Source organism: Microcebus murinus, chromosome 1 (assembly GCF_040939455.1).
Source record: "Microcebus murinus isolate Inina chromosome 1, M.murinus_Inina_mat1.0, whole genome shotgun sequence".
Lineage (NCBI taxonomy): Eukaryota > Metazoa > Chordata > Mammalia > Primates > Cheirogaleidae > Microcebus > Microcebus murinus.
This window is the reverse complement of record NC_134104.1, coordinates 157,017,039-157,044,014: the sequence shown is the minus strand read 5'-3', so window position 1 is coordinate 157,044,014 and position 26,976 is coordinate 157,017,039. Positions and strand designations below refer to the sequence as shown.

Here is a 26,976-nt window from a genome sequence, read left to right as displayed (position 1 = left end):
CTGGAAGACAAGACAGAGTGGACTTACTATGGGGAACTATGGGTCTGGGCGGGGCGAAGGCTGCACTGCGGCGGAAGCTGTTGTGTATTGCTCACTTCTACTCAACACTCATCTCCAGGCTCTGAGAACTGCCTGCTGAGGAGGCCTGCGGGCCTTTCCTGGCCATAAGGGAACTCATTCATAAAGAAAAATGGAATTGCAGAGCAGGAGTTGGGGGATAAATATCCTAGTTTATATTACAGAACACATTCTTACATTTAGGAATAAAAATAAGAAAAAAAGAAAGCAATTAAATTTTTTAAGTAAAAGAAAAAAAAATATATATAAATATCCTAGTTTACTCTGCCTTCACATGGAATAACTCAGTGTGGGATATACTGTTTCAGAATTGCCAGAAAGTCGAGCTCCATTTCCCACATCAGCACCTTGCTATATGATGTACTTTTTGTTGGCTTCTTTGCCTTTTCTAGTTTTCTTCCCCACTACCTCACCTCCCTGCTTTTCTTCCTCGGTACTCCAGTGTTTGCTGTGCTCGTCTCTCTAATAAACTACTCACACTTGAATCCTCATTTCATAATCTGCTTCTGATGGAACCCAAAGTAAGATAAGTATTCAAAAAATACTTAATTATGTTAACGGCATTAGAAATTAAGATTTTTCAATGTAGGAGAAAGAAAAATATAAAATAAGTTAAGTAAAAAGTCTGTAATCTTGAATTTGATTTGGTAATTTTAGTATAGACTCATTATGTATATTGTATTTTTAAAAACACATTTCCTAACTGTGTCCTGAAAAGGCCTAGAAACAACGATCAACCCTGGAATGATAAGAACTGCTGATACCCAGGTTGTAGTTTCTAAACATTTACACTAAAAGCAGTCAGAGGTCCTTGCAGAAGTGGCTGATTTCAGGTCTAGTGAAGAAAATATATGAAATGAGGCTGGAACATCTCGTCATACCAGAAAGAAAACACTATCAACGACTACTTAGATTATGTCAAAAGCACACAGAAGCCAACTTGAAGGGGCTCTCATGGGCCCAAATTGGGATAATTTACGATTCAAAAGGATAATATTATCAATGAAATAAAACTCATCAATCATGTTAGAATCCAGAATTTCATAATAATACCAAAAAACAAACAATAAAAGAAACTTCATTAGCTACTTGGAATGTCAGAGAAACAGTTCAAAGATCTGAAAACAAGTAAATAAAGGGCAAGAACGAAGATTTTACCTTGCCTTTTCTATACAAAGTATATTTGAGGGCAACAAAATGCTTGATGAAGAAAAGTTCTTCTCGATGAAGAAAAGTTCTTCTCTTTAGAATAAAATCAACTAATAAATCAAGAAAAAAATTTAAAAAATTAGAATATCGCCATTTAAATCTGGATGGGGCCAGATGATGGGGTAGCATATTTGAAAGGTAATTCGTGATGAGTTTACAGTTGTTGAAGCTGGCTGACAGATATTTATGGATTCATTATTCTTTAACATATATTTCTGTATAAGGGGAGATTTCCCACTATTATAAAAAAGCCTGTAGGGGGCGGAGCAAGATGGCAGACAAGAAACACCGTCAGCCAGAGTGTCTCTGCAAAAAAGACAGATTTTAGAAGACAGTAGAAGAAATAAGCAAGCAGACAAGCATACATCGGACGAGGGTTGGAAGGAGGGGTACCTGAGACTACAGGAGACTCCATGGGAGGAGGTCGCGGAGGAGAACTGGAAGCAGGACCTGCCGAGTAGCCTGGAGACCAGCGGCAAGGGCAGGTGAAGCGGTTAACTCTCTCCTCCCTTGCATCTCGGACTGCTGGTGGGCTCCCCAGCAGTTGGAGAGACCTGCGAACACCAGCCCAGAGACGGCCACCACCAGCGAGCGGTGAGCCTGTAGTGGACATGGCACCAGCTCCCAACTCCCTTGGGGCACCTCCGTGTGCACAGACCCCAGCCGCGGGGCAGGCGCCATATTGCTTCATTCTCCCCTCCCCCATCTCTATCTGTGGCTGCCAAAAGAGACAATACAGCCACCAGCCAGAGGCACCTCCGGGGAACAGGACCTTCCCTTTTGGGGCCCTACAGTTGACTGAGGGAACTCAGACGGTGAGCTCCCTACCCGCCAGCCCTCCCAGGTGCTGCTGGCCCTGTGATCCCAGGAGAACGGGGCAGACCCTGAGGCTGAGAGACCTTGGCCCAGCTTGGACTCCCCATGGTTGAATTAGGACTGGCACTCCTCTCCCTGGTGGGGTCAGGGATTGAATCTTGGGGCCCAGAGGTCAGACCTGCAGACCAGAGCCTATGCACCCAGGTCTTGCATTGCCCGGGACACAGAAGGGATATTCATGAACGAGCCTACTAAGGTGTGTGTGCCTTCAGGGGCCGATCAGCATGCTTGAGGGCAACCCTCCTCCCAAGGAGGGGTGTGCCCTGCCCAGGTGGCGACCCTTCGCAGGGAACCTCCCAGCCCACATCGCAGCCAAGGGAGACCCAGTAGTGTGAGGTCTGGCCTGCTGGCAGAGGCCCAGGAGCGGAATTGCGGAGGGTGGAAAGGAGCAAGGCCCACTCCAGAGTGCAGGTCTCAGACGGCCCCACTCCCACAGGCAGCCGTTCTGGCTGAGTGGGACCATTCCAGCCCTTCCCTGACAGCTTTTCCTGGAAGCAGAGAACAGACCTTTGAACCCTGCTAATAGCATTTGTGGTGCTTGCGGGCAGGCTTACCCAACTCAGCTCTGCCTGGACTCACTCCCAGACCAGCCCTCACTGAGGTGGAGAATAAGGACACACCTGGAAGTCCCAGGGCCACCACCTGAGGCACTAGAGTGCCTCTCAAGAGGAACAGTGAAATCATTAAGATCAAATCAGAACTAAATGAATATGACAACAGGGAAACCATACGGAAGATTAATAAAACAGAAAGTTGATTCTTTGAAAAAATAAACAAAATTGACAAACCTTTGGCTAGACTAATGAAAAGCAGAAAAGAAAAGTCTCTAATAAGATCCATCAGGAAAATAAAGGAGAAATTACAATGGATTCCATGGAGATACAAGATATAATTTATGAATACTACAAAAACCTCTATGCACACAAACTTGTGATCTGAAAAGATACATGGTATAATTTCTATGTTTTTAAATTGTTTGAGACTTGCTTTGTGTCCTAGGATATGGTCAGTCTTAGAGAATGACCCATGAGCTGATGAGAAGAACGTATATTCAGTGGTTTTTGGGTAGAATGTCCTGTAAATGTCAGTCAGGCCCATTTGTTCTAGGGTTCTGTTTAAGTCTATTATTTCTTTGTGGATTTTCTGTTTGGAGGATCTGTCCTGTGCTGTCAGTGTGGTGTTAAAGTCTCCAACTATTATGGTGTTGTTGTTTATCCATTTGTTTAGATCAAGTAGAGTTTGATTTATGAATCTGGACGTACCAAGGTTGGGTGCATATACATTTAGAATTGTTCTGTCTTCTTGTTAAACTGTACCCTTCACCATTATATAGTGACCTTCTTTGTCTTTTATTCCTTTTGTTGATTTAAAAACTAAGTTATCTGTAATCAGCACCGCCACACCAGCTTTCTTTTGGCTTTCATTTGCTTGAAATATCGTTCTCCACCCCTTTAACTTTAGTCTAATTGCATCCTTGCAGGTTAGATGTGTTTCCTGAAAGCAGCAGATACTTGGCTTGTATTTTTTTATCCATTCGGCCAGCCTATGTCTCTTGAGTGGGGAGTTCAAGCCATTCACATTTATTGAGATAACTGATAGGTGGGGCAGATTTCTGTTCATTCTGTTGGGTTGAACTTTGTTGCTTTGTTTTCTCTCTTGAGCCATTGTAGTGTCTGGGCTTTGATCTTTAGCTTTTGAGTAGATTTACATTCGTGAGTGTTTATTGTGCTGATCCGTGGGTAACACTGTTTTGAGTACTTCTTGAAGGGCTGGTCTTGTCTTGGTGAATTCCCTCAGTCTTTGCTTATCTGAGATTGTCTTTATTTCCCCTTTGTATACAAAACTTAGTTTTGCAGGGAATAAGATTCTAGGCTGGGCATTATTCTGTTTCAGAAGGGTGAGAATGGGGCCCCAGTCTCTCCTTGCTTGTCAAGTTTCAGTAGAGAAGTCTGGTGTTATTCCGATTGGCTTTCCTTTGTATGTTACTTGCTTCCTTCATCTTACAGCTCTTAGAAGGGCCTCTTTAGTTGATATTTTGATCAGTCTGATGACTGCATATCGTGATGTCTTCCTGTTTGCATTGAATCTCCCAGGGGTCCTCTGAGCTTCTGGAACTTGTGTATTGAGATTTTTAGCAAGGCTTGGGAAATTTTCCTCTATTATATCTTCAAATAGCTTGTCCAACCCTTGAGTGTTTTCTTTTTCCCCTTCTGGTAACCTTATAACCCTCACATAGGTTTCTTCACATAATCCCACATCTCTTGTAGGCTTTGCTCTTTTCTCTTATTTCTCTGCTCTATCTCTGACTGTCTTATTTAATTGGAAGGTGTTATCTTCAATCTCTGAGATTCTTTCTTCTGTTTGATCTACCCTGTTCTTGAGGCTTTCCATTATGTTTTGTTGTTCACTGAATTGATTCTTCATTTCCAGGAGTTAGGTTTTATTTTTCTTAATTATTTCAATTTCTTTAGTGAATTTTTCTTCCAGGTCCTGGAATCTTTTTGTGGCTTCTTTGTGTTGGTTATCCAGTTTTTCTTGTAAGTCATCGAATTTTCTTACAATGCATGTTCAAAATTCTTCTGTCATTTTAGTGGTCTGACTTTAGTTGATGTCCATTTCTAAGGGGCTGGTGTTCCACTTTGGGGGTGTGCTTTCTGTTTGAGTCTTCATATATCCAGAGTTCCTTTGCTGATTTCTTCCCATCTGGATCAGTTGTTGCTTCTTACTTTTAGGTTTTTGTTTGGATAATGGCATGCCCTGTTTAGTCTCTGAGCTGGTAGGTAGTGTTTCTGGGTGAGATTCGACCACACTCTGTATGATGAGTCAGTAGATGCCATAAAAGGGTGTGCAGAATGACCTCCCTGTCAGTAGGTGGTGCTTGCTTGGAGGAGCAGGCTACACTGTTGTTTTGGGTCCCATAGCCAATTTCTTAGAAACACACAGCCTCCCTAGGGTCAACCAGCAAGAAATAGAATTCCTGAACAGACTGATATCAAGTACTAAAACTGAAACCACAATAAAAAACCTTCCTAAAGAGAAAAGTCCCAGACCAGATGGTTTCACACCCAAATTTTACCACACTTACAAAGAAGAACTGGTGCCTATACTCCAGAAATTATTCCACAACATCAGGAAGGATGAAAGCCTCCCCAGAACATTTTATGAAGCGAACATAACTCTGATACCACAACAAGTAAAGGATGCAAAAAAAAAAAAAAAGGAAAACTACAGACCAATATCACTTATGAATATAGATGCAAAAATTCTCAACAAAGTCCTAGTCAACTGAATCCAGGTGCTTGTCAAGAAAATAATTCATCACAACCAAGTAGGCTTCATCCAAGGGATGCAGGAATGGTTCAACATACGCAAATCTATAAATGTAATTCACTATAAAAACTGGATAGCCACATGTAGAAGACTGAAACAGAACCCACACTTTTCACCTCTCACAAAAATCAACTCATGCTGTGTAACAGACTTGAACATTAGGTTTGAAACTATTAGAATTCTAGAGGAAAATGTTGGAAATACTCTTCTAGACATTGGCCTAGGCAAAGAATTTATGAAGAAGACCCCAAAGGCAATCACAGCAGCAACAAAAATAAATAAATGGGACCTGATCAAATTAAAAAGCTTCTGCACAGCCAAAGAAACTATCAAGAGAGCAAACAGACAACCCACAGAATGGGGGTAAATTTTCACAAGCTACACATTGATAAAGGGCTCATATCTAGAATCTATTTATAACTCAGGAATATCAGCAAGAAAAAATCAAACAACCCTATTAAAAAGTGGGCAAAGGACTTGAACAGAAACTTCTCAAAAGAAGACAGAATAATGGCCAACAAACATATGAAAAAATATTCAGCATCTCTAATCATCAGGGAAATGCAAATCAAAACTGCAATGAGATATCACTTATCTCCAGTAACAATGGCTTTTATCAAAAAGTCCCCAAACAATAAATGTTGGCGTGGATGTGGCAAGATAGGGACACTCCTACACTGCTGGTGAAACTGCAAACGAGTTCAACCTCTGTAGAAAGCAATATGGAGATACCTTAAAGCGATACAAGTAGATCTACCATTTGATCCAGCAATCCCACTACTGGGCATCTACCCGAAAGATTAAATGACACTCTACAAAAAAGACACCTGCACTCAAATGTTTATAGCAGCACAATTCATAATTGGAAAGTTGTGGAAACAATCCAAGTGCCTATCAATACATAAGTGGATTAATAAAAGTGGTATATGTATACCATGGAGTACTTTTCAGCTTTAAGAAACAATGGGGATCTAGCACCTCTTGTATTATCCTGGATAGAGCTGGAACCCATTCTACTAAGTGAAGTATCTCAAGAATGAAAAAACAAGCACCACATATACTCACCAGCAAATTGGTATTAACTGATCAACACTTAAGTGGACATAAAGAAATAACATTTATTGGGTGGTTGGCAGGTGGGAGGGGGAGGAGGGGATTGGTATATACAAACATAATGAGTGAGATGTGGAACGTTTGGGGGATGGTCACGCTTGAAGCTCTGACTTGAGGGGGAAAGAGGGTATGGGCAATATACATAACCTTAACATTTGTACCCCCATAACATGCTGAAAAAAAAAAAGCTTTAAAAACGAATAACATGGCCAGGCGCGGTGGCTCATGCCTGTAACCCTAGCACTCTGGGAGGCTGAGGCAGGCGGATTGCTCAAGGTCAGGAGTTTGAGACCAGTCTGAGCAAGAGCGAGACCCTGTCTCTACTAAAAATAGAAAGAAATTAATTGGCCCACTAAAAATATATAGAAAAAATTAGCTGGGCATGGTGGCGCATGCCTGTAGTCCCAGCTACTTGGGAGGCTGAGGCAGGAGGATCGCTGGAGTCCAGGATTTTGAGGTTGCTGTGAGCTAGGCAGACACCATGGCACTCTAGGCTGGGTGACAAAGTGAGACTTTGTCTCATAAAAAAAAAAAAAAAAGACTATCATGATTGTAGCTTCAATTAACGAAAGAATAGCTTGATAGGATCAACCCTGCCATAGATAGCAAGAAAAAGTCTGGCACAGTTGCTCGTGCCTGTAATCCCAACACTTTGGGAGGCTGAGGTAGGAGTATTGCTTGAGGCCAGAAGTTCAAGACAAGTGTGGGCAACAAAGAAAGACCCCATCTATACAAAAAATAGAGAAAAATTAGCGATGCATGGTGGTGCTTGCTGTGGTCCTAGCTGCTTAGGAAGCTGTGGTGTGAGGATCATTCAAGCTCAGAATTTCAAGGCTGCAATGAATTATGATTGCACCACTGTACTCCAGTCTGGGTGACAGAGTAAGACTCTATCTCTAAAAAAAAAAAAACCCAAATAAAAACAAAACAAAACTATTTGAAGGTACCAGAGAGTGACCAAAAGCAGGCAGAAACTGGAGGAGAGTTGAGACTTAAAACATGTAAGGTGCACCAGGTAAGATCTGAGAACCTAACATTTATAAACTGAGCTCACATTTATCGAGTTCTTTTTCTTTTAGACGATTAACTTCTCTCTTAAGTGTTCCATCACTGCAAGCAAGTTTTAGTCATGTAAACCTGAATTTATATTTCCTAAAGGTATCTAGGTTGTTGGTTACCATGGAGCTGATGTCATTTGTATAGCCATTAATTTGAAAGCCCTTTAAGACTTAAAAAGAAATCTTGGCTGGAGTGCCATAAGCAGTGAGTTTTGATTTCAACACAAGTAGAAAAATCAGCAGGTTCAAAGTCGGCAGGAAATAAAATACAGAGATAGAGAACTTAGAAGGCCCTAATGCTAGCTATATAGTTGCAGGGTGTTTTAGAGTGTTTGAATAATGACCATTTGAACTCTGAACTGTCCTTGATCTAATCTTGCCCATCAGTTTAAAAATGTGCACAAGAACGGGCCCTAATATGTAGCCAGCTGGAGCCCCCCAAATGGTTGAGAATCCCATTCTGTTTTTTTTCCCCCATTAAACAGTTTATTACAACACTACATCTATTGTAATCAAAGTGGTGCTGTTTACAGACATTATCATATGAACATTTTTAACAAGAACAAACTACTATAAAAACAAGCATTTACTTGACTTTTTTTTCCCCAATTCTTGCACATTATAATGGCCAAATGTATATAACCATTAATAAAGTTTCAAAAGCTATAACTTTAAATCACACAGGTTTCCTTCAAATGAAACAGTTAAGCAACTAACGACGACAATACTCTCGCTCTCGGTCACAGTCTCGGTCACGATCCCGGTGCCGCTCTCGTTCTCTACTTCTCTCTATATAATAATCGTCATGACGATCTCTACTACGGGATTTATGATGTCGACTTTTTTCTCGTGATCTACTATGGTCCCTCTCTCTTGATAGTTCACGTCTTGATCCAGAACCATATGACTTGGACTCAATTCCATGAAGGCAATCTTGCAAAGAGCTAATAAGAACTTTGCAACGATCATCAGCAGATACTTTGGATTGTTTAATTAAAGAAATTGCAGTTACCAATGTCTCAATAGCACTCCCATAATCACCAGCACTGGCATCAGACACAGCTCTTGAAATTGCACTGCTTGAGATTGCCCTATTTCTATTCATGAGTTCCTCAAACTCAGCTTCATTCAATGGTGCTCTTGCAGTATCCGTTTCCCTTCCAGGGGGGCTACAGTCACCCCTATCATATGGTGGAGGTCGGCCATATGGATCTGTTGGTGGTGGACCTTGGCTATCTGATGTTGGTGTGCTGCTGTTAGTTGGTGGAGGAAAGAAAGCCGGGTTCACATGTGGAGCTGGTGGTGAGGCACCTGGAGGTGGTCCAGGAAGATGCGGAGGAGGAGCAAGTGTAAGGGGTGGCCCAAGTGAACCAGGTGGATGAGGTGGAAAAGGGCCTGGAGGTGGAGGTCCCTGTTGTGGAGGTGGTAGACCAGGAGGGGGGCCGTAGCCTGGAACTGGAGGCGGAGGGCCAGGAGGAAGCGGACCCAATGGAGGCTGCCCAAAAGGTTGTCCAGGAAAAAGAACTGGTGGTGGAGGGCAATCTCCTCGATTAGGAGGCCCAGCTAGAGGAGGAGGCAGAACCTGACCAGGAGGGGGAGGACCTAGTGGACCAGGTGGGCCTGGAGGACCTAAGGGTGGACGTGGTGGAGTCTGTCCAGCTGAAAAAGGTAGGGGTGGCCCTCCTGGTCCTGCTGGCCCCAAAAATCTGTCCCCACCAGTAACAGCCCCTGGAAAACAGCCCTGTCCTCTACCACCTTGTGGAAATGCTGTGTGTGAACTGCCTCCTGGAGGACCAGCTTTACCTTCCATGGACATTTGTCCTGATTGTGTAGTTTTCCTGGATTGCATTTCAAATTGACTCAGGAACTGTTTATTGCATGGAGTCATGACAGGATTCTGACCATGAAGTTCTCTTTTAGGCAAAAGATCCATTAAGTTTTTTGAAGATGCTTCAGATCCAACACCAACAAGGGCAAACCCTTTTGACTGGCCATTTGCTTGATTTTCAAAAAATTTTATCTCCAAAATACCATTTACTCCCAAAGAATGAACTGCTTCAGTTAAATCTTCATCTCTTGTCCACCATGTTAGATTTCCAATATATAATGCAATTCTCTTTCCAGTATATGTATAGACAACATTTGGTGCCGCTCCTTTACCCACATCATCACCAACAGTTGGTGGGAGAGGATCCATGTAGTCCCAGTCTTCTGGGGCATCTCCATTATTTGCAGATGGAGATATGACATTATCATACAAATCTGTCTGATCATGCCACCGTATTCAGCTTCCTGGTTGACTCTTCACCCACATCCACGTAAATGTCTATGCAGTCCACTCCGTCCGCCGTCTTCCCTCGGCCTCGGCCTAGCCGCCGCCTCCTGCAGGTCCCAGTCTGTTTTTCATTCATCTCTTGAGAACAAAGAAAAGTCTATAAACCCTGTCAGGGAATGTCAGGAGTTTTGATTTGTGTTTTAGACAGTGGTGACAGCCATAGTGGCCTTTAATTAGCCACCCTGCACCCACCATCCAGAATGTTTATTTTTGTCTTTGGAAGATTTTAGAAACAAGCAAGGGAAAAGAGTCAAGGCAAATCAACAGAAACCACAGTAAGAATGTTCACAATAGTTTTTAACCCAGGCGTGCAGCACAAACAAAATATGGAACTGGGCACAGTCCACAGGTGAATACACCGGGAAAGTCGTGCTTCACAGACAGAATATGAAAGCTGCAGAAGCTGGGACTACTCATTCCAGAAAGATATATGTCTTTATACCACAAAGGACTTAACAGAAAAGACAAAAAGTCTTTTATTATCCAAGGAGGAGCGCTTGGTCTTTTATTAAGGTGGCTTAATCCAAATCAGATCCCAAATAAAATCAAAAGGTGTCTGCCAAAAGGAGAGAGCCTCAGCCCAGGAGAAGACTCACCAGGGCAGAAGAGATGAGCCCTGGAGGCAGAGAGCTCGAAGGGCGGAAGTGAGTATGGAGGACGGCAGGCCAGCTGTAAGGATTTCAGATTCCTTCTGATGGTTATGTTTTTCAAGTCCCGTCTCTGATGCCACATATAGCTAAATAACAAAAAGAGGGAGTCTCTCTAAAATAAAATGATGTTTGTTTGGGAACACAGAATTGCCATAGTAGCCTGTTATAAGCATGCTATAAGCACGCCATAGTAAACTGTGTGTGTATTCAGAGAAACATGCCTGATAACAAAAAAAAGACTAAAAAAAAGGATTTTTAAAGGAACAATGAAGAGGATTATACAATTGTTTCAAAATAATTATTTTGGCTACAAAGGTAAATAACAAGAGTGATGCCAATCATCTGACAGACAGTTGCTGGGCAGATGTCCTTGCAGAAGTTATTTTTTTTTTAATGTTGTGATGGCCTTTGTGCAAGGTTGTAGTTTTTGCAGAGTCCGAGTGATAGTTTTTGTTTTCAGGCATGCAAGCACGAGAACCCTCTCTTCATAGATTTCTCTAGCTCTATTTTTCAGTGTTTTTTTTTGTTTTTGTTTTTTTAACATTAGTGACTCCATTTTTACTTCGACTTTTGCAGAAGAAATAAAACTTTCCCTATTTGCAGTAGACATGTTTAGCCTTGTAGAAAATCTCAGGGAATCTAAAAACAAACAAACAAACAAACAAACAACAATAACAAATTCCTAGAACTGAAAATTGTAAGAATCTAAAAACTCCTAGAACTAAGAGTTTAGCAGGACCCAAGGCCAGCACACAAAAATTAGTGACATTCCTATATACAGGAATGAACAATGAGAAAAATATTATTTCCAGTATCTACAAATAAATTAAATACTTAAGTGTAAATCTAACAAAACATGTATGGGATCTGCAGGAAGAAAACTACCAAATGATGTTGATCTCATGGAAAGAGATCAAAGAAGACTGAAATAAATGGCAAAATACACCCTATTTGCAGATTGGGAAGCTCAATATAGTATTAATAAACATGTCAATTCTCTAAAGTGATGGATTTAATTCAATATCAATCAAAATCTCACAAGGATTTTTTTGGTAGATATAGACAGGCCAATTCTAAAGTTTATATGGATGAGCAAAGGAACTAAAGCAAGTTTGAAAAAGAAGAACAAAGTTGACAGAATCACATTACCCAGTTTTAAGACTATATTTATTTATTTTTTTCTTTTAAACATCTTGGCTTCTTTGAAACATTGTATTTTAAAAGCATCGATGACATGGCAAGATGGGAACGGGACAGACATGCAGACACAGAGAGTCACAGCTTACTGCAGCAGAAACCTGTGAGCAGAAGTCTCCGTGGGAAGCGGCGGCCGGGGTGGGAACGCCTGCGCTGTGACTGACAAATTGCTGGAGGCCCAGGGTGGACAAGCGTGATGGGTGAAAACTCCAGGGGCACCCAGTCACGGGAACCTCACACTTTTGTGAGTTTTACTCTCAGGAGCTCTACCACGTCTTCACAGTGAAGATTTCAGAGAAAGACTCCCCTGTGCTTCTGGCGGGTGCTGGGGTCTGCGGGATGTTTTGAAGCACACCAGGGTGTAATGTCCTGAATGAGGACTGCGCCTGGAGAGACTCTTTCTTACTAGAGTCTAACCTGCGTGGGTGATATCAAGGCAGTGAGGGATTGGCAAAGATACAGACAAGTAAATCAATGGAACATAATAGATAGTACAGATACAGACCCACACAAATAGAGCTGTTTGATGTTTGATAAAGGTGCAAAACCATTAAATGATGAAAAGATAGCCCTTCAACAAACATTGTGTTGGAATGATGGTTATCAACATGCAAAAAAAAAAATATATATATATATAATCTAATGTAAAGGTAAAACTTTTAGTATAAAATAGGAAAAAATCTTTGTGACTTGGAGTTACATGAAGAGTTCTTAGAAATGACACCATAAGCACAATTCATAAAAGAAAAATTGATAAATTGGATTTCATCAAAATAAAATATTTTGCCCTGCTAAAGACACTGTCAAGAGAATGAAGATATAAATTATAGACTGGGAGAAGATGTTTGCAAACCACACACCTGACAAAGGAGTTATATAAAGAATTCTCAAAATTCAGCAGTATGAAAACAAATAATCTAATTAAAAATGGGCAAGGTACTGAACATACATTTTACCAAGGACGGTATAAGAATGACAAGTAAGCACATGAAAAGTTGTTAGACTTCATTAGCTTTCAGGAAAATGCAAATTAAAGCCATGATGAGATACCACTATGTACATGTTAGAATGACCAAAAGTACTGATTACACCGAGGGATGGAAAGGGTGCAGAGAAACTGATCCTTACACACTGCTTGTGGAAGTGCAAAATGACACAGCCACTTTGGAGAACAGTTTGGCAGTTTCTTATGAAGTTAGCCATACATTTACCATATGGCCTATGTTTATGTAATACATGCCTGTGTATTTGTCCTGGATAAATAAAGTATTGTGTATGAACCTCTATTTTCACATAAATACATGTACATAAATTTTCATAGCAGCTTTTTGTGTGTATGATAGCCAAAAATTGGAAAAAACCCAAGTGACCTTGAGCAAATGAATGATAAACAAAGTGTGGTACATTCATCCATGCAATGAAATACTACTTAGTCTTTTTTGCATTCCTATCAGCAATAGATGAGACAGCCAGTTTGTCTACATCCTCACCAGAAATTGGTGTTGTCACTATATTTTTCAATTTAGCCATTCTGATTAGGTCTGTAGTGATATTTCATTGTGGTTTTAATTTGCATTTCCCTAATTGCTAATGATGTTGGACATCTTTCCATGTGCCTATCTGCCATCTGTACATTCTCTTCAATCAATGTTTTTTGGTGTCTTTTGCTAATTTAAAAAATTAGACTGCTTGGTTTTTATGGTTGAGTTTTGATGGTTCTTTGTATATTCTGGGTACTGGTCCTTTCTCAAACATGTGGTTCACAAGTATCACCTCCCATTCTGCAGCTTGTCATCTCCTTAACAAAGTCTTTCACAGGGAAAAAATTTTTATAGTTTTAATGAGGTCCAATTTATCAACTTTTCCTTCTATGAATCATGCTTTTGATGCCAAGCCTAAGATTATTTACCTAGCTCTAGATCCCTCAAATTTTCTCCTATGTTTTCTCTAAAAGTTCTATAGTTTTGTTTTACATTTAAGTCTGCAATCCATTGTGAGTTGAAGAGAATCATCTAGAGAAATTTGTCCATTAGAGATTTATGGTCTTGAATATAAATCAAAACTATACAACATGATAAATTTTTTTTAGAAAAGTTTAGAGTTTAGGTGCAAGGATGAAGTAGGTGGAGGGTTGGGTTCATCCAAAGGTGGAGAGACAGAGGGTCTTTGGTGGTAAAATTGTAAGAGACTGCTCATTGGACAAAAGAATCTAAGCTGGGAACAAGGGATGAAAGTATGATGGTGTGATTGGCAGTAAAATATGGGTAAGGTCAATCTCTGAGAAGTCCTAATCAGACAGAACTAAAGAAACATTTGGATCAGTGTGGAAGAATCAGTAGCTCTACAGCAGGAGTCGACAAACTTTCTCTGTTTAAGTAGGTATATTGGGCTTGATGTCCGTACAGTCCCCATTGTATGACCACTTGGCTGCAGACCACAGCTTGCTTGCTTGCTTTCTTTCTTTCTTTCTTTCTTTCTTTCTTTCTTTCTTTCTTTCTTTCTTTCTTTCTTTCTTTCTATCTTTCTTTCTTCTCTTTTTCTTTCTTTTGACAGAGTCTCACTCTGTCACCCAGGCTAGAGTGCTGTGGCATCAGCCTAGCTCACAGCAACCTCAAACTTCTGGGCTCAAGCAATCCTACTGCCTCAGCCTCCCGAGCAGCTGGGATTACAGGCACGCGCCACCATGCCCAGCTAATGTTTTTTCTCTCTATATTTTTAGTTTTCCAGATAATTTCTTTCTATTTTCTTTTAGTAGAGATGGGGTCTCGCTCTTGCTCAGGCTGGTCTCAAACTCCTGAGCTCAAACAAGCCACCTGCCTCAGCCTCCCAGAGTGCTAGGGTTACAGGCGTGAGCCACCGCGCCCGGCCGACTACAACTTTCCAAACTTTGCCCTAGAGGATAGAAGGCTACACACAAAAAATCAGAGACCAGGGTAGTTAAAAGGAACATTGTTACTTGTGGTCAGTGATGAGTGATGACAACGACTAGGGCAACGCTACTCAAAGCGTGGTCTGTGGACCAGAGCCAGTGCATGAGCTGTTTGTTACCAGTGAGATAAATACGGAGACTGAGAATAAGCATGTAGAAATGTTTATAGCAAATAATAGTAATGTTATGTGTGTTCTAGTAATTAAAAATAAGGTTTATATTCTGTATGACTTTTCCGTATATTTTTCTCATAATTCATTTTTATTGTTTTACATAAGAACTGGTGTGTGATGGAGCAGACATTTTTAGGGAGTGGTCCTTCCCCACAGACGGCTGGGGAAGCAGCGATCTGAGGTGCGATCGGAGTGGGTGGCCGAGATGGACGGAAGTCAAAATCACTGAGGGTGACAGCCTAGGGGTTTGGGAGCATCGTCCAGCCAATGTGGAAGTCGTCATTAGGGAGGAGGTGACAGCAGTGGGAGCCCTGTTGTGGTCAGCACCCTGGGGAGGCAGGTGCTGACGAGGGAAGAGGGAGGCAGAGCTGACATGCCATTTCTCAAAGGGGCAGCAGCACCTGCTATTACATAAAGCCTCTGGTGGCCAGCGGTTTGCACAGAGTTCCTGCGCCAGGCCCCGGAGACCTCCCCAAAGTGGAGTCGCGCGCTGAAGCTCCATACCTCAAAGCCGAAACTAAGTCGTTTACCTGACCTTCCGACATATCAGGAGAGCAAGGGGTGAGAGCGACGCTCCCAAAGAGGCCCGAATTCCCTGGCATCATAAGGAAGTCCCCTCTGCTTTAAGTTTTACAAGAAAAGTAACTTTGAAATGACCAATCTGTTTTTCATTCTGTTTCTGCTTTCTTCTGTGTATAAAACCTTTATACACAGAAGGCCTTTTTCTGCGTATAAAACCAACCTTCTCTGCTCAGCCCATCACAACACTCATTCTGTTTCATAGAATGAGGAGCAGCCCAATTCTAAAATCACAGATAAAAGCCAATTAATATCTTTAAGCTAAACTTGTTATAATTTTGTCTTTTGCCCATGCGCATCCAATTTAGCATGAGTCATGCAGAACCTTGTGCCTGTCATCACTAAGGCCAGCCTCCTGTGCTTTCTCTGGGCTGCGCTGCTCCCAGGAGAGGGGGCCACATGCCTGACTTCTGTCTGGGGGCTTGCTTAACAGAAACCCGGTGTGTGCAGGCCCCAACTGCCCCGACGGCAGACTGACAGAGCACGGCCTCAGATGCAGCTCTCAGGTGACAGGGTGCCCAGCAACTTCAGAAGTGGGAAGCCCAACCCCTCCCAATTCTAAGTTCAGGAGACAGGAATGATGTCAGGGCTATGCAATGGGACATCTGGCTCTGCATATATGAGGACAGCCTTGGGCTGCAACTTCTGATTTGGATATAAAGTCCGTAGCATATGGCCACTGCCAGTCCAAACAGCGGCCATAGGCACTAGGGGCAGCGGGGAGGTACCTGCACTGAAGTCCTTCCCCAGAGAGAGGAGAAGGAGCAGGGCCTGACTCCCTGGGGAGCCTGTGGTCACTGGATCATTGAGACTCACAAAACCTGGTCAGACATTTATTGGGGCAGTGGAGCCCGTTCTCCATGCTGCAGGCCTTTCAGACTGATAGGATTTCAATGTGGAACTCTGGCTGCTTGGAAATAACTCTATATTGTAACTCTAAAAATTCATCGGTCGGGAAGGCAAGGCTGTTCTCTGGGACCTGGAAGAGGCAGAGAGTATCGCAAATTTGGCAGTAACAGTGACGACACCGCCACATGCGGACCCAGGACTGGAGCTTGACCGCCGCCTGCTCCTGGACTACATAGATCCTCAACATGGTCAGGCGCCGCTTCTGTACCTGCCGCTGCATGACCGTCCTCCACCAGCACTGAATCATCCAGGCCCTGAGGGCAGCGACCAGCAGGATCCTACGCACCAGGTTTCCACGCCACCAGGCCTGGATCTTCCCAGCTGCCCGGACCCTTTTTTCATGACGCAGTTTGGCAAGTTGCAACTAATCAAGCAAAGCAGAAGACTCCCAGTGAGTTTGTCACCATCAAACACACGTGCCTCTCTGAACAATCTGCACTTCCCCTGGTGGTTCTGAGGACCCAGGAGGCCTGGGTGGAGTTTGGGCTCTTCTTCAGTCTCGTCCACGACTGTGGGCACTTCTGCTCACCCTCAGACTCACAGTGTCCCTTGTCTATAAAATGGGGAAAGCTTGCCTTGTGGACCTCACAGGTTCATGGAACCAGGGAAAACACTTTCTGACCCAGAAGACCCGACTTGGGCTTGAGGAGCCAGAGGATGCCCATGAGTATGAAGCTGGCATTTATGGCCTGCGTCTTGGTCCAAATTGGAGCCCACAAGGCCACCTCCTGCTGCCTCGGTAAGGGCCACAGCCCTCTGGGGTCTCCCCTCCCCTCCCTCCTATTGACGTCCACTGCTACCTCTCAGGCCCTGCATGTCCTTCTGCGCCTCGCCGGGCCGGCCCTCGCCTGCCTTTGCATTTCCCACCCCGGGAGCCCCCTCCCCCCACGGCCTGTCACAGGCTGTGTCCTCCCCGTCCCGTCTATCTCCTGCTTAACACAGTTCACCCACGACACAAGGGGATTTAGGGTGCAGGAGAGCTGCACCAACCGCCGAGGGACCGCAGATGAGGCCTCCACTTCCAGGACCCCAGGGATTGGGGGGTCAGTGGTCGGCGGTTCTCTCGCACTCCTGGCCCACCTACCTTCCGCTGCCTCTCTAATTCCAGTAGTTCTAAGTCTGGGCCACACTTCTGCAATAAGAATGTGGGGTGGGGATCATGGTGAGGACCAGCTTCTGTGCAAAGTCCCCACCGCCCTGCCTCCCCATTTTTTGCCTGGGTCCTATGAAGTCATCTAGTGCTTCCTTCCCTCTGCTACAGAACCCCTCCCCACCCCAGGGGGAGACTGTCTGCCTGAGTCTTACACAACATAGACAGCCCATGTTTGGGGCAGTGGTTCAGGTGTTCACACGCCCTCTCGTTGCTGCTCCCCTTGCCCTGGCAGGGGCAGGAGGGGTGGAGAAGTAGAGGGAGATAGCCATGATGTCACAAGGGCAACTGTGACTCAGGGAGGAACCAGAGTCCACAGTGGAAGCACAGCTCGATGAGTCTGTCCTGCCCCAAGGATGACCTCTGGTCCGGCCCACAGCCGCTGACAGAGCAGATGGCGCCGGGCAGAGGGGGCACAGGGGTCTGCCCACCACGCTGGCTCAGGCTGGCTCCACGCCGTCTGGCCTTCTCTGCCAGGAGCCCTTCCTCAGTGGTGGCAGAGGCAGAAGGGCCGAGGAAGGGTCTGGGAGGAGGCAGCTCAGCCAGTGGCTGCTCCCTCCCTCCCTCCTGCGCTATCGCCTTCCTCTTGTGGCTGTTCGGTGCTGCTTGGCTCACCACCCTGTGATCCCTAAAACAAGCCTGTCCATCTGGTGTCTGAAACCGCAAGGGCTGGAGGGCATTTCCTGACGTGCCTGGTAGTGTAGAGACCCAGCCGGCTCCCCAGTGCAGGCTCCTGGTGGTGGCAGTGGCCGCATGAGGCAGCCGGTCATTCAGGCTTGGTCCCAAGCCCAGCAGTCTTGGTCGTCCCACTGCCATTTCTCACCACACGTCACAGCCAGCACCCGACCTCTTCCTTTCGAGCATCGTCTAGTAAGGTGAACTGCCACCTGAAGGACGGCATGTGGCTTGCTGCCCACTCCACACGATCCCGCCTCTCTCCCTCCTCTTCCCAAGGCGGCTGTTTGCAACATGGGTCAGATCATGATGTGGCGTTTGCGTTATCCTGGCTGTGTGAGTGCTACTGTCGCCAGTCTCGGAGCACTCTGAATCCCTCTCCTTTCCCATTCGACGTCATAAAAGCACTTTTCATCATGAGAATGTTGAGGCAGATGCAAAATCGACAGAACAGATAGTGACCCCATGGTGCTCAGGGCCCGGCCCGTCCTGTGTTCCTCTTCTGTCTTCTCCATCCGTGAATGAATCTCTGTGTCTCCTCCAGTGATTCTCTACAGCAAACGACACTGTGACCAGCAGCTTCCCGCCGTCTCTGTGCAGCCGTGGGAGGCATCCGCCAGGCAGTAGGTGCTGGGGTGGCCTTGCCGAGTCCTGGGACACGTGGCTGCTCCATGTCACTAAACCCTGACAGCTTCCTCTTCACCGTGGCAGCACCATTCTAACCTCTGTCCTTCACTGGAAATTTTTGCTGAGCTTAAAGGTGAAAAGTGCTGTCTTCCTGTTTCAATTTGCATTTCTGTGATGAGGGGCTTGAGCAGAGTGTGACCCTGCAGAGTGAGTACCTGGGCCCCATTGCTTTCTGGCTGTGCGGACCTGGGCATGCCGTTAGCCTCTTTGTGCCTGTTTCCTCCCAGGCAAAGTGGAGACAGCAACCTCATTCCTCCTTCCTCTTTGTGGGAATTCATGTAGGTGAATTCCTTTGAATGGCACCTGGTCCCAGGATCTGCTCAGTATTGCATACTGACCGCTGGATGTCTCTTTGTGTTAATTGCCTGATTCTGCCCTTGCCCTAATTTCCATTGCATCCCCATCATGGGAATGCTTTCACCTTTTTCCCATTCAATATGATGTTGGCTGTGGGTCTGTCATATACAGCTTTTGTAATTTTGAGATATGTTCTATGCCTATTTTGTTAAGAGTTTTTAGCATAAAAGGGTTCTGAATTTTCTTGAATGCGTTCTCTGCATCTATTGAGATGATCATAAGATCTTTGTTTTTCTGTTTATGTGGTGAATCACATTTATGGATTTATGTATGTTGAACTATCATACTTCCATCCCTGGAATGAAGTCCTCATGGTTGTAGTGGATTATTTTTTTCATGTGCTGTTGAATTCAGTTTGATAGAATTTTACTGGGAAATTTTGCATCTATATTCATAAGGGATATTGGTCTATAGTTTTATTTTTTTGTTGTGTCTTTTCCTGGCTTTCGTATCAATGTGGCTTCATAGAATGGGTTGGGGAGGATTCCTACCTTCTCAATGTTATAGAATCATTTCTGCAATATGGATACCAATACTTCTTTGTAGGTCTGATAAAATTCAGCTGTGAAACCATCTGGTCTCAGACTTTTTTTGTTGGAAGATTTTTTCTTGCTGCTTCAATTTCATTGCTCATTATTATTCCATTCATTTCTATTTCTTCCTGATTGAGCCTTGGGAGGTTGTGTGTTTCCAGAAATTTGTCCATTTCCTCAATGTTTTCAAGTTTATGTGTATAGAGATTTTTATGGTATTCACAGATGATATTTTGTATTTCTGTGATATCAGTTGTAATACCTCCATTTTCATTTCTGACTGAGATTATTTGAGTCCTTTCCTTTCTACTTCTGGTTAATCTAGCAGAAGACCTAGTAATTTTATTAATCTTTTCAAAGAACAAGCTTTTTGTTTCATTAATCTTCTGTATCATTTTTTGTTTTTGATTTCATTTAGTTCTGCTCTGACCTTAGTTATGTCTTTTTTTCTGCTTGGTTTGGGTTTGGTTTGCTCTTCCTTTTCTAGTTGCTTGAGATGATTCATTAGATGTTGATTTGTGATCTTTCTGACTTTTTGATGTAGGCATTTAAGGCTATGTATTTTCCCTGTAGTACTGCTTTTGCTGAATTCCAGAGATTTTGATAACTTGTCCCCTTTGTCCTTTAGTTTGAGGAATCTTTTGATTTCCATCTTAATTTTCTCCTTGACCCAATAATCATTCAGCAGTAGGTTGTTTAATTTCCATGACTTTGTGTAGAAGTCTAGTGTTTCTGTTGGAGTTTATTTCTAATTTTATGCCACTGTGGTCTGAGAAGATATACAATATAATTTCTATTTTTTGAATTTATTGAGGCATTATTTGTGGCCTAAGATGTGATCAATCTTAGAGAATGTTCCATGTGCTGATGGGAAGAATGTATATTCAGTAGTTTTTGGATAGAATGTTCTGTAAATATCTGTTAGGCCTATTTGCTCCAGAGTCCTGTTTAAGTCCAGTGTTTCTTTATTTTCTGCTTAGAAGATCTCTGAAGTTCTGTCAGTGTGGTGTTCAAGTCACTGGATGTTGTTTATCACTTTGCTCAGATCTAGTAGTGTTTGTTTTGCGAATCTGGGCATACCTGTGTTAGGTTCATAAATATTTAGGATTGTTATGTCTTCTTGTTAAATTCCTTTCCTTACCATTATATAATGACCATCTTTGTCTTTCTTTACAATTATTGATTTGAAGTCTATGTTATCTGATATGAGAATGGCTACACCAGCTTTCTTTGGATTTTCATTTGCATGAAATATTTTTTCCATCCCTTCACCTTGAGTCTGAATGAGTCCTTGTGGAGTCATGTGTTTCCTGGAGACAGCAGATATTTGGCTTGTATTTTTTAAAATCTATTCAGCCAGCCTATGTCTCTTGGGTGGGGAATTCAAGCTGTTCACATTATTGAAAGAATTAATAAGTGGTATACTTTTCTGTTCATAGCTTGGGTAGAATCTTATTGCTTTGCTTTACCTCTTGAGCCATTATTTTATATGGGCTGTGAGCTTTCACTTTTGATTGATTTTATACTGGTGGGTGACTATTGTGCTGGTCAATGTATAATGCAGATCTGAGTACTTCCTGCGGGGCAGGTCTGGTCTTGACAAATTCATTCCGTTTTTGCTTGTCTGAAAAAGTCTTTATTTCTCCTTCATATAAAAAACTCAGTTTTGCAGGATACACAATTCTAGGCTGTCCATTATTCTGCTTAAGAAGACTGAGGGTGGGGCTCCAATGCCTTCTGGCTTGTAAGGTTTCAGTTAAGAAGTCTTCAGTTAGTCTGATGGATTTTCCTTTATAAATTTCCTGATGTTTTTGCCTTGCAGCTCACAGGAGTTCCCCCTTTATGTTAACTTTGGCCAGTATGATGGGTATGTGTCATGGTGATTGCCCCTTTGCAACGAATCTCCCAGGTGTTCATTGAGCTTCTTCTACCTGGATATCTAAATTTCTAGCAAGACCAGGGAAGTTTTCCTCAATTACTCCCTGAAATAAGTTTTCAACTCTTGTGTATTTTCTTCTACACCCTCAGGGATGCCTATGATACTTATGTTAGGCCTCTTTAAATAATCTCATATTTCTTGTAGGCTTTGTTCATTCCTCTTATGTCTCTGTTCTTTATCTTTGACTGACTTGTTTGATTTGAATTTGTGTTGTCTTCAAGCTCTGAGATTCTTTCTTCTGCCTTGTCTAGTCTATTCTTTAAGCTTTCCACTGTGTTTTGTATTTCCTTGAATGAATTTTTCATTTCCAGAAGTTCTATTTGATTTTTTAAAAATAATTCAATTTCTTTAGTGAATTTTTCATTCATTTCCTATATTGTTTTTGTTGCATCTTTGTGTTGATTTTTTATTTTCTCTTGTATTTTGTTGGGCTTACTTATAATCCATATTTGGAATTCTTTACCTGTCATTTCAATACTTTCATTTTGGTTGGTATCCACTGGTAAAGAGTTGTTATTTCCTTTTGGGGGTGTCCTGTACCTCTGATTTTTCATAATTCTTGAGTTCTTTCACTGATTCCTTCTCATCTAGCCTCTAGATCAAGTCCTAGAGATACTAGGCCTGGCTTGTGGGCCTGTCCCTGGGTTCCCAAAGATCTATCCCTGACCAAGCTAGTGCTGGTCCTGGGTTGCCTATGGGGTGTTTAAGCAGGATTGATGGTCCTATTGAGTTGCCTCTGTCATGTTGTCTTCACCTCTTCTCAACAATGTGAATTGTGTTAGGTTCCCCAACTTAATCTCTGAGATGGCAGGAGGTACTTGTGAGTATGAATCATCTACACCCTGTTTACATGAGTTGGAAGATACTATGATGAGCTACACAGTTGTTTTCTCTGTCATTGGTTGATGTTTGTGTGAAAGAGCCAGCTGCTTAGATGTTCTTTTGTGCCTATGATAGGCTCTTCCCCAGGTGGAGTATTTGAGCACCCCAAGATTTAGGAGGGACCCTGTAGCTCCCAGGGGGTTGCTTGAGCTCTACCACCACTGAGATGAGAGGAAGGAGCAAGGCAGTTTGGGCTAGGTTGCAGGAACCCGAAAGGCTTTGCAAAGCTTCTACAGGGCTCAGAAGTTGCTTTTCCAGCCACAAGGGAGAGCTGCAGTAGGAAGATCAGGACAAGCTCTCCAAACTGAGAAAGCTGTTCATGGGGGAGGGGCCTAAACACTTGAGTGCTAAAGCCCCAGGCTGGGATCTTTCTGCTCTCATCCAGTAGTGCAATTTTTCTGTGTGGAAGGGTGGGCGCTCTCAATTGCCACCCATGGACCCCCACAGCACACTCCTGTTAGTTCAATTCATGTGTGTTCCCTCACCACCCAAATCCAGCTCTCAAACCCCTGCCCCCGATCTGTGTGTCTGACTCACTATTGTTCATCTTCTCCAAACGCCAGTGGGGAGGAAGTTTCCTGATTGTGCTCCCCTGTACCACTACAAGTCCTCAAAGGAAGACCTGTGGGACCCTCTATCTGTGGTGACCTCAACCAGGAGCATGCACCACCAGAGAGAAGTGGCCACTCATGAAATTCTTAGCTTAAACTGCTCTCCCCATTGAAATGAGTGGAAGGGAGAAGCCACAGCATCCAGTCAGCCAGCACGCCTGAGTGCAAGGCGTGTTTGGTTGCTATGAAACCAGGGGCTGAACTATTTCTCTCCAAATGCCACACCCTTATCCAATATGGTGGTCTTGTGTGGCGATGGCATGCTCCCCACCCCTTCCTCAGCACTCCACCATACTCTTGTGTCATAAATGTCCAAGTGGGCTTCATTGCCACCCATGTCCAGCTCCCAGACTTCTCCCCTGTGTCCCCTGTTTTGTGTCCAGAGGGCACCAGGACCGGCTTGCTTATCTGAGCTGCTGGTGTGTGACACCATGAAATGTCAGGGAGCAGGAATTTCTCAAACTGTGCATCCCTGTTCCACCACAGGCTTCAAGGGAAGAGAGGTGGGTCCCACTCTCTGTGGAGACCTCAGCATGGAGTGCGCATCTGCCAGAGGTAAACGGCCATTCAGGAACTTCTAGGCTCAAAATCCTTCATGGGTGTAATGGGTGGGGGAGGGACAGTGGCTCCTGGTCAGCCAAAGCTCAAACTGCTTTTTTAGTAGCAGTGGTTGGGGATTTGCAGGGAAGGAAGTGTCTGGATGGAAGAAAGCTGGCCTTCTGACTTCTCATGGCACTATCCTGTGGGGAGCTACTCATATACTGCCCAAACTCCTGGGGCTCACTATTTTTTATTTGCTGCCATGCCTGGGCTCGTGGAGGGTGGAAAAGCCTTCAATAAACTTAGTGGCCCACTGCTCACGGAAGGCATGAAAGAGAGGGAGGACAATTCCCCCTTAGCCTTTCACTGGGCTCCAAGCCTCTCTAGATTTGATCCTTGCTGATATTGTCTCTTCTTTATCTTCTTCCTTCTCAATTCCACAGTTTTTCTTGATGAGGTCCCCAGATGTCTCTGACATGTCTCACTGTGATTTACACCTGAGCTGTGACTCTTCTCCCCTCTCCTCAATCTGATATCTATTTTCCCAAGCAATGTCTCTAGTTGGCCATCTTGGTTCCCCCAATCCCAGAGATTTTGATAATTTATGTAAGTATATTATTCATTTCAAAGAATTTTTTAAATTTCCATCTTGATTTCATCATTTTCCCAAAGACTGTTGAGAAGCAGGTTTTTAATTTCTATATATATGTATATATTTTTGAGAGTTTCCCTTGGAGTTGATTTTTAGTTTTATTCCAGTGTGGTCTGAGAAAGTACTTGTTATGATTTCTATTTTTTAAAATTTATTGAGACTTGTTTTATGACCTAACATATGGTCTGTCTTTGAAAATATTCCATGTGCTGATGAGAAGAATGTATATTTTACAGGTTTTGAGTAGAATGTTCTGTAAATATCTGTTAGGTACATTTTTTTAGAGCCCAGTTAAAGTCCAGTGTTTCTTTGTTGATTTTCTCCCTCAATGTTCTGTCCAGTGCTGTCAGTGGAGTGTAGAAGTCTCCCACTATTATTGTATTATTGTTTACCTCTTTTCTCAGGTCTGGTAGCAGTTGTTTTATGAATCTGGGGGCCCCAGTGTTAGGTATAAGTATATTTAGGATTGTTATATCTTCTTGTTGAGTTAATCCCTTTATAATTATATGATTACCTTCTCTCTCTCTCTCTCTCTCTCTCTCTCTCTCTCTCTCTCTCTCTCTCTCTCTTTTTACAATTGTTGATTTAAAGTCTGCTTTATCTGATATAAGAATAGCTACTCCTGCTTGATTTTTTTTTTTTTTTTGAGACAGAGTCTTGCTCTGTTGCCTGGGCTAGAGTGCCGTGGCTTCAGCTTAGCTCATAATAACTTCAAATTCCTGGGCTCAGGCAATCCTCCTGCCTCAGCTTCCCAAGTAGCTGGGACTGCAGGCATGTGCCACCATGCCCGGCTATTTTTTTCTACATATTTAAAGTTGTCCAGTTAATTTCTTTAGATTTTTTAGTATAGATGGGGTCTCGCTCTTGCTCAGGCTGGTCTTGAACTCCTGAGCTCAAATGATCCACCTGCCTCAGCCTACCAGAGTGCTAGGATTACAGGCATGAGCCACTGTGCCTGGCCATCCTGCTTGATTTTTGTTTCCATGTGTAGAATATTTTTTCCAGCCCTTTACCTTGAGCCTATGAAAGTCTTTATGAGCTAAATGGGTCTCCTGAAAGAAACAGCTATTTGGATTGTGTTTTTTATCCATTCTAGCAAGCTATATCTTTTAAGTGGGGTATTGAGGCCATTTACATTCAATGGTAATATTGATATGTGAGATACTGTTCCAGTCATAATGTTTATTGTTACCTAGTTGCTTTGCATTCTCAATTATGTTGTTTTATAAGTCCTGTGAGTTTTATACTTTCAAGTGTTTTTATACTGGCATGTATTGACTTTTCATTTTGATGTTTAGAATTCCTTTTAGCATTTCTTGTAGGGCTGGTCTAGTGGTGACAAATTCCCTTAGCATTTGCTTGTCTGGGAAAGACTTTATTTTTCCTTCATTTATGAAACTTAGTTTTGTAGAATACATAATTCTTTTTTTTTTCTTTTGGCATATTATGGGGGTACAAATTTTAAGGTTTCAATAAACGCCCTTTCCCCCCTGCCCCCACAAGTCTGAGTTTCCAGCATGACCATCCCCCAGATGGTGCACATCTCACTCATTATGTATGTATATACCCGCCCCTCCCCCCTCCCACCTGCCCAATACCCTATTACTGTAGTACCTATGTGTCCACTTAGGTGCTGCTCAGTTAATACCAGTTTGCTGGTGAGTATTTGTGGTGCTTGTTTTTCCATTCTTGGGATACTTCACTTAGTAGTATGGGTTCCAGCTCTAACCAGGAAAATATAAGATGTGCTATATCACCATTGTTTCTTAGAGCTGAATAGTACTCCATGATATACATATACCACATTTTATTAACCCATTCTTGGATTGATGGGCACTTGGGCTGTTTCCACAGCCTTGCAATTATGAATTGTGCTGCTATAAACATTTGAGTGCAGGTGTCTTTTTTGTAGAGTGTCATTGGATCTTTTGGGTAGATGGGCAGCAATGGGATTGCTGGATCAAATGGTAGATTCACTTGTATCGCTTTAAGGTATCTCCATATTGCTTTCCACAGAGGTTGACCTAGTTTGCAGTCCCACCAGCAGTGTAGGAGTGTTCGTCTCTCTCCGCATCCACGCCAGCATTTGTTATTTGGAGACTTTTTTTTTTTTTTTTTTGAGACAGAGTCTCGCTTTGTTGCCCAGGCTAGAGTGAGTGCCGTGGCGTCAGCCTAGCTCACAGCAACCTCAAACTCCTGGGCTCGAGTGATCCTTCTGCCTCAGCCTCCCGGGTAGCTGGGACTACAGGCATGCGCCACCATGCCCGGCTAATTTTTTTATATATATATCAGTTGGCCAATTAATTTCTTTCTATTTATAGTAGAGACGGGGTCTCGCTCTTGCTCAGGCTGGTTTTGAACTCCTGACCTTGAGCAATCCGCCCACCTCGGCCTCCCAAGAGCTAGGATTACAGGCGTGAGCCACAGCGCCCGGCCCTGGAGACTTTTTGATAAAGGCCATTCTCACTGGAGTTAAATGATATCTCATTGTGGTTTTGATTTGCATTTCCCTGA

The 26,976-nt window shown here is 43.2% G+C and overlaps 1 protein-coding gene and 1 pseudogene across 4 annotated transcripts; both read right to left on the bottom strand.

Moving 5' to 3' along the window:
* Positions 1–8,376: 8,376 nt before the first annotated feature.
* LOC105875026 (cleavage and polyadenylation specificity factor subunit 6 pseudogene) lies at positions 8,377–10,075 on the bottom strand (annotated as a pseudogene).
* A 1,766-nt stretch (positions 10,076–11,841) lies between these two features.
* IQCF3 (IQ motif containing F3) lies at positions 11,842–18,956 on the bottom strand. Of its 4 annotated transcripts, none has more exons than XM_075996361.1 (4): positions 18,279–18,956; positions 17,521–17,568; positions 16,645–16,800; positions 11,842–12,263 (listed from the first exon to the last, which is right to left on the bottom strand). In XM_075996361.1, exons 1-4 carry the CDS (start codon positions 18,354–18,356, stop codon positions 12,252–12,254), a joined length of 294 nt encoding a protein of 97 aa, XP_075852476.1. In that variant the 5' UTR covers positions 18,357–18,956; the 3' UTR covers positions 11,842–12,251. The 4 variants fall into 4 exon arrangements, with proteins under 4 accessions (XP_075852476.1, XP_075852435.1, XP_012626918.2 ...); XM_075996320.1 differs by lacking the exon at positions 11,842–12,263 and adding an exon at positions 16,348–16,506 and having other exon boundaries at positions 18,279–18,954; XM_012771464.3 differs by lacking the exon at positions 11,842–12,263 and having other exon boundaries at positions 16,348–16,800; positions 18,279–18,945.
* Positions 18,957–26,976: the final 8,020 nt, after the last annotated feature.

Bases quoted from the DNA above. Each gene is read 5' to 3' on its own strand.
- IQCF3 (XM_012771464.3), bottom strand. From the start codon at position 18,356: ATGACCGGCTGCCTCATGCGGCCACTGCCACCACCAGGAGCCTGCACT. The intron at 17,569-18,278 runs GCACGTCAGGAA...TTCTTATTGCAG, and splicing joins CTGGGTCTCTACACTACCAG to AAGTGTGGCCCAGACTTAGA. The intron at 16,801-17,520 runs GTAGGTGGGCCA...TTGCTTGATTAG, and splicing joins AATTAGAGAGGCAGCGGAAG to TTGCAACTTGCCAAACTGCG.